Source organism: Cyphellophora attinorum, assembly GCF_001299255.1.
Source record: "Cyphellophora attinorum strain CBS 131958 chromosome Unknown Contig15, whole genome shotgun sequence".
Lineage (NCBI taxonomy): Eukaryota > Fungi > Ascomycota > Eurotiomycetes > Chaetothyriales > Cyphellophoraceae > Cyphellophora > Cyphellophora attinorum.
In genome coordinates, this window is record NW_017253243.1 from 793,755 (window position 1) to 800,738 (window position 6,984).

The window sequence follows — 6,984 nt, forward strand, 5'->3', positions numbered from 1 at the left end:
ATTCCATCTGTAAACCTTGCGTGTCACGGCCTTGGATGGCCTTGGGTCGCTTGTCTGGTAGGTGACACAGCCGGCGCAGGACCAGCGGTTTGACCGATGTCTTCGCCGGCCACCGAACGCATGCGGACGAGTGATGGTCGAATCTTGACACTCGTCGCCGCGACAGTCGCACGGATTGCAGCACGCCTGTTTCTGCTGGTAATGCCGAATCCACTTATTCCTGCGTGACCCTTCTGGCGATGCTGCGTATGAGGTGGAGGATTTGGTAGGAGGCAGAAAGAGAAAGGCTTCAGCCCACGTCCTCGAACTCCTCCTCGCTGTCCCCATCGTCACCCGCCTGCTGCTGCTCAAGCTTGATCCGCTTGTCATCTCTCACGTCCGTCGGTGGTAACGATGCCGGCGTAGCCGCCTCCGAGCTATCATCCTCAAACTCCCTCTTCAGCCCATTAACCGCCGTCGTCGGCGCGCCGCGGCAGCGACACCGAAGCCTGAATGTTATTGTCCTGACTGCTGTCGATCGGCGTGCCAGCCGCAGGCGTTCCCGTGCCGGGAACATCCTCAAACTCATCGTCATCGTCCTCGTCCTCTTCGTCTTCTTCCTCGGCTTCCTGAAGGCGTTTCCGGTCGGCTTCAGCTTGCTCGCGCTGCATGTCGAGCATGTACTGCTCCATGATGTCTTGCTCGCGTTGTTCCTTGGTTTCCGCGGGTGGGATGCTGGGCTTGGTGTCCTCGTCAGCGGCGGTTGTGGGGATGATGGGTTTCTTCTCGTCGGAATCCTCTGCCTTGAGTGTTGCAACAGGGAGGCCATTGGTGGTGTTTCTCTTGTTGCTTCCGCCGCGGATGTCGAGGGAGGAGCCAGCTCCGTTGACGACACCGCCGGCGTGCCAGTCGGGGAGGAGGCTGTTGTTGGCGATGCGGCGTTTGCGCTCGGCTTCCCTCTCTGCTTCCTCTTTTGACAGAGCGGCTGCGGAGGTGAGGTTGAGGTTGATGTCGTCCTCGTTCACCGCACCGGCGGCCTTATCGCGCTCCCGACCCTGCTTGAGATCGGCCCAGTTGTCCTCTGTGCGCCCGGAGATCTCCTTGGGGACGGGTTTCCGCCGGCTGAAGGTCTCGTCGAAGGTCAGCTCTCTGAAGTCGCCCCGCGCGATTTTGAGATCGACTTCGGCGATTTGGGAGTTGAAGGGGGCGAGTTGCTCGTTCAGCCGCATGATGCCCTCGTGCGAGTCCTTGTCTTGGGTGGCGGCGGGGTTGATGTCCAGTTCGTGGCTGCATCGCAGACACAACATGTTGCCTTCGGGCCCGGAGGGGACGATGTCCAGTTCCTTGAACGTGCTTTTACATCGCGGACATAGCCAGAAATCTGGTCCAGCTTTCACCTGGTATTCCGTGGTGATTTCCTGTCGGAGCTGGATGATGCGGTACTTGATAACATTGACTGCGTCGGAGGACTTGCACCAGTAGTAGATGCGGTCCTGGGCTTTTTGGGTGCGCAGGTTGAATTCCTTGTGGATCGAGCTGGTGACGAAGCGGTTCGCGATCAGGGGCTGGAGGTAGGAGCGGGCTTCTTTGTTTTGGAGACCGGTCAGGTCGTGGATGTCGTCGATGTGGAGGCAGCCGTGCGTCAGGATGCGTCGATGATGAGGATCTGTTTGGGCTCGGCGAAGAAGGAGCGGACGGCCATGCGGACTAGGGCTTTCGCTTCTTCCATTTTGGATCGAAAGAGTAGCGGACAACTTGAGGGTGAGAGGATGGTTCAAGCCTGGCTGATGAGCGAGAGATTCTAGTGAGCGGTACCATGGGTGTGTCTCCGACATGCAGCAAAGCTGTCAGAGGAAAGACAACGACCACGTATACTCATATCTGACTAGGCAAGCGGTACCACGGTGCGCACATCTTCGGAAGAACAGCAAACGGAAATTCGAGAACGAAACGAAGGTCAGTGCACAATGTGTTGTCAGTAACAAGGCTGATCGCCAGCCTTATCGTGTCATCCGGCGCTGGTCGTCCGCGAAATGCCACGCATGACAATGATGCGCGTAGATACACACACACAGCATATCCCACCATGCTACGCTATACTGACTTCGTCAACTCGTACTGTCTCGTCGTGCGGAACTATGGCGACCTACAGCGTGAAAAGAATACTGCTTGTGCTCGAAGTGTGTTCTAACTCTATTCTTTGAAGTAATGGTCGATCGTATCGACCTATGCATGAGCCCGTCACCCTCGTCTTGTCCCATCCACGCGTGCACAGGCGGAAATGGTAGCAACAACGTGTGCGTCGACAGTAGTCTCGACGCCCTCGATGTGACATCTAGATCAAAAGCCCTCCTGAACGCGCTGGTACTGCTCTATTCCCACAGTCCAAGCCAGAATGCAGGCAAACCCAACATGAAGATTGCTAGCAGGTACAGAGTGCTTGCGAATACCTTTTCTGCCTCAGATGTAGTCGTCGTCGCGGAAGGTGGAGGAGGCTCAGCGTTCCCTTGTTCGCCACCAAACGGGTCCTGTGGTGTGTGTCTTGGACCCGTATCGGTCGTGGTTATCGTCATGTTGCTGCCGCTGGACAATGTCATGTTGGCATCGCTGGGCGCGCTGGTCTCTGCACTCGGTACGCCGCCGTTGGTGCTTGTACTTGTGACAGGCACGATGCCGTTCCATCCCTCAGTCAACAACAACGGCCCAACCCGATCCAGGGCGTCCTCCTCATCTGAACCCCTGGAACCTGTTCCGTCCATTACAAGGATAGTGAAGTTCATCCCTGGCTTGAACGGGCGTTTGTCTGGACTGAGCTCATCCAAAGTCACCTGGCCCCAGCTCGTCACTACGCCGAGACGGATAGGGCTGATGGGCGAAGCATTGACATCGGTCGGTTCTTGGCGAATGATAACATTCAGGACTGGAGGATCGGACGAGGAGTACACCCAGTGGAGTGATGGGAGCGGTCGAACCTGCAGAGTACGAGCTTGTGGGGCCGGTTGAGTGATTTGAATCTTTGCTTGGATTCGGGAAGCGAACGTGAGGAACAGGACGGTGATCAGAGCTGCCAGCATGGTGACGTTGGGGGACAGCGATGAGGCCAAATAGTTGAAGAAGACTCTGGGTCCTGTTGAAAGGTAGCAGTGTAGCGGCTAAACGAGCGACAAAGGCCTCCCTGGTTTGCTGAAAAGAAAGTGAAGTAGACCCTGGATAGCTAACGAAAGTGCAGCAGAACCGAATCACTACAGCGTCTGCATAAGTTACACAACTCTAAGAGCGACACAGCGACATCCCTTTCTTCCATGTCTTACCTTTCCTGAGCAGGCGCAGTTGCATGTTGCTACTACCAGTCTACATTCGAGGTCGCACTTGCCTCGTTCGAGGGCGCTCTGCGGTATCTCGTGGGTCGGAATGCCCCTGGGAAGTGCAGCTGTATAAAAAAGAAACGACCACAAGACATGCTGGCCGTCAAATCATCTAACAGAGTCAGCCGCTGTTTTCACTTGCGAACTTGCAGTGGTTGCAATGAAGTAGACTGAAGTGAAGAAGATCGGAAGGCTTCACGCTATCTAGCCTCTTTAGGAAGTCACTGATCGACCTTGACGCCAAAAGGTACTATTGAAATGGACCCATCATTAGGTAAATACTGCCCGACTCTTGACGACATCCATCAGAAACGTCTCTGTCGCAGCAAGATGTGTGTCGCTCAATCGCACAAGCAACAACCACCGTCCACCATAGAATGAGTCGCAGACTGCAGCAATGTCGATGAGCATCATGCAACACGCATCACAACGGCCACACAGCAAATGACAGACTCCCCACCAGATCTTGACGCGCTGCGAAAGCAACATGGACCACTTCTTGATGACAGCGTCGTCTATGCTCTGGCTTCGGACTATGACTTGACGAAATCAGACGAGGAGTTGGCATTTATTCAGCTTTTGGAGGAGTTGAACAATGGTGCTGCCATCCACGAGGCGGCAAACGACGAATCGTCTACAGCAGATCATTCAACGACCGATCATGACTCGAGAACGACGCCGGAGACCGACCTGAGTCGCCGCAACATCGCTAGTGCGACGTCTGAGTTCAGCAACCTCAATCTGAGCACGTCTGGTGATTCTCTCGACGAAGATCTTGAGCATCTGTCTGAAGCTGACAAGCGAAAGTATCTCAATGATCTGTTTCCTGGCACAGGGAAGGACCAGATCAATCAGGTTCTGTCAGCGAATGGATCACTACGAGGCGCAATCGACGAGCTTCTCAATGTCGCGTTCATCAGCGCGTACAACCATGACTCGGAGGACGCTCGGCCCGCCAACCAAGGCATAGAGGCGTTTGCCGAAGAGCTGAGATCAGAACGTGGCAGGAAGCAGAAAAGAAGGAAGAACCGGACCACGGACGCTTCCAGGACCAATTCAGCCAGCTCATTGCGAACGCACACCCCAGCAAACAGCAACGCCTGGAGCAATGATGAAGTCAACTTCATCTGCTCCCGGACAACCTTGAGGGCCCAAGTCGTCAGCTCGGTGTACCACTCTAAAGGCGCCAACCTGTCCCGGACCATCCAAGAACTCGCGACACGCGAGAAGACCAAATTGCCCACCTTCGCCGAAGCAGATGCCCTTGTCCAGGCGCAAGTCGAGGCCCTGACAGAAGACTTCCCGAATGTCTCCCTGTCCACGATTCAAGCCCTTCTCCATCTCGCCCAGAACATTCCATCAGCGACCGGTGAGCTCCTCGAAGCCATGCTGGCACGACACGACCACGTCGACGACCCTGTCCCACATGGTAAACTCAATGGCGTAGTGCAATATACGCCACTAAAAATCGACGAGTCCGATCACCACTTCGTTCCCTCACCTACCTCGACCACTGCCAGCAGCAGCATCAACCCCTATGCGAACCACTCCCACGCTGCCTCCCAAGCCTTCAGCTCCGCCTCTGCCGCCTACCGTCGCGGCAAGTCGGATCGATTGATGGGCGGCGCTGCCGCGTACTACGCTGGGCTAGGCCACGAACACGTCCGTCGCGCAAGAGCTGAGACCGCGGCCGCCGCCGACGCGCTCGTGACGTCTCAGTCCTCACATAATATGATCGATCTGCACGGCGTGAGCGTTTCGGATGCTGTGCGGATAGCGCGGTCGGGGACCACGGCTTGGTGGGAAGGCCTGGGTGACGCAAGGTATATAGGTGGGAGTAGCAATAGAGGCTCGTTTCAGATAGTCACTGGGGTGGGGACGCACAGCCGAAACAACGCACCGCGGATAGGGCCCGCGGTGGCGAGGTCGCTGATGAACGAGGGCTGGAAGGTGGAAGTTGGTAGGGGAGAGATGTATGTCACCGGAAAGGCGCGGCGGTGAGGTCAGGCTAGGTCGTGTCTGGCCGCACGATGAAGAACAAGTTTTTAAGCGTCAGAAGCAACGAATGAACGAGATCATGTGAGCGTTCCGCAGGCACTGCTATACGTTGTTGGAGCATATAGAAACTGCGACTAGAGATCTGAATCGTTGGAAAATACCACCTCCATTGTGGCTGAGTTTATGTCCGGGTCAACGACAATACCAACGCTGAATCATCTCCCCACAGATCGCTTCCAACCTAGCGAAAACGAAAAGAGCATCTTTGACTATCATGCAGGAACCAATCCCCTCGCAAAGTTCCCAAGAGGAGGAACGCGCAAAATATCTCACACGTTTGTTAATCAATAGCCCAGTTCTACCCGCATCACCGAGTCCGAGCGATTCCGTAATCGCACGCATTTCCGTGCAGATATACCCTACTGACGCCCCTCAATGCCATCATCATCACTGGCCCCGAACTCCACCAGAATCTCAAATAACATCACTGCCATCGAGGCATTGCTCCTTACTAGCACATACCTTTCAGCATCTTCGCAAAGTCCCTCAAGCCATCCGAACAGCCTCACAGACATTACATATAAACATATGCGCCTCCCGACCTTTTCCTCTGTGATCCGCACGTTCACGCTCTTCACCAACGCAACCAGTCGATACTACACACCTCACGCGCAGCGAACACTTGCGCCACCGAACAGCCTCTTATACAAGTCCATGCCAACAATCCCATTCCTGAGCTCCTTCTTCGGCACCTCAGCAAAATCCAGAGACATGGCTTCCTACCCCGACCAGCGCTCCGACGATGAGTGGCGAGCGGTGCTCAACAAAGGTATGCTTCTCCCTCCTACTCCCTCAGCACTGCACACTACACCCCCACAATCCGCCTAATCGAGACGTCTACTCCTTCGATACGCATCAAGCAACCACTAACGTCCCACACAGAACAATTCCGCGTCCTCCGCCAACAAGGCACAGAAGCCCCCTTCACCGGCGCCTACGACAAACACAGCCCCCAATCCGGCACCTACACCTGCGCCGGCTGCAACGCGCCCCTCTACACCGCCCAGCACAAATTCAAGTCCGGCTGCGGCTGGCCAGCCTATTTCGACAGCATCCCCGGCGCCGTCACCCGCCACACCGATAGCTCCTTCGGCATGGAACGCACGGAGATTGTGTGCTCGAATTGTGGTGGACATCTGGGACATGTGTTCAAGGGCGAGGGGTATAACACGCCGACGGACGAGAGGCACTGTGTTAATAGCGTGAGTTTGAAGTTCAACGAGGGGGATCCCAAGACTAGCGGGGGTAAGGAGGAGGCGAAGTAAGATGCGGAAGTCGAGAAGGGACCGGGCAATGTCGTTACAGCAGGAAGGATATCTCTGAGAAAGCAGAAAGCGGAGAGCTTCGAGCTGTAACATCTTCGCCGTAGCCAATTCTGAGATTTCTCGATGTATCACATGCACCATTGTTGATACATCGTATTTGGTAGATTGAAGAACCCTCTTCCCTGCACACCTGGTGCTCATCAAACATCCAGGCTCTGTCCGGGACGTCTTCTCCTCCCACCAATCCCATGCAATAGGCGTTGCATCTCGCTAGAGGCTTGACTTCGGCCGAAGAGGGCAAGCTGCCCACGGGAGGA

General features: G+C 55.5%; 4 protein-coding genes across 4 annotated transcripts; 2 read left to right on the forward strand and 2 right to left on the reverse strand.

Annotated features, from left to right (window-relative positions):
• Positions 1 to 289: 289 nt before the first annotated feature.
• Positions 290 to 1,814, reverse strand: AB675_5276 (Transcription initiation factor IIE subunit alpha; the record flags this gene model as incomplete). Its single annotated transcript, XM_018145476.1, has 2 exons — positions 290 to 436; positions 483 to 1,814. The coding sequence occupies 2 exons, from the start codon at positions 1,812 to 1,814 to the stop codon at positions 290 to 292; spliced, it is 1,479 nt and encodes a 492-aa protein (XP_017999478.1).
• A 537-nt stretch (positions 1,815 to 2,351) lies between these two features.
• AB675_5277 (uncharacterized protein) lies at positions 2,352 to 3,053 on the reverse strand (the record flags this gene model as incomplete). The annotated part of the gene is made up of 1 exon (XM_018145477.1): positions 2,352 to 3,053. One exon carries the CDS (start codon positions 3,051 to 3,053, stop codon positions 2,352 to 2,354), a length of 702 nt encoding a protein of 233 aa, XP_017999285.1.
• Positions 3,054 to 3,788: 735 nt separating this feature from the next.
• Positions 3,789 to 5,345, forward strand: AB675_5278 (Smr domain-containing protein; the record flags this gene model as incomplete). The annotated part of the gene is made up of 1 exon (XM_018145478.1): positions 3,789 to 5,345. One exon carries the CDS (start codon positions 3,789 to 3,791, stop codon positions 5,343 to 5,345), a length of 1,557 nt encoding a protein of 518 aa, XP_017999244.1.
• Positions 5,346 to 5,930: 585 nt separating this feature from the next.
• On the forward strand, positions 5,931 to 6,663 carry AB675_5279 (Peptide methionine sulfoxide B3; the record flags this gene model as incomplete). Its single annotated transcript, XM_018145479.1, has 2 exons — positions 5,931 to 6,171; positions 6,285 to 6,663. Coding segments are annotated over 2 exons (620 nt in total), but the record flags the coding sequence as incomplete, so codon positions are not given.
• Between the last annotated feature and the right edge of the window lie 321 nt (positions 6,664 to 6,984).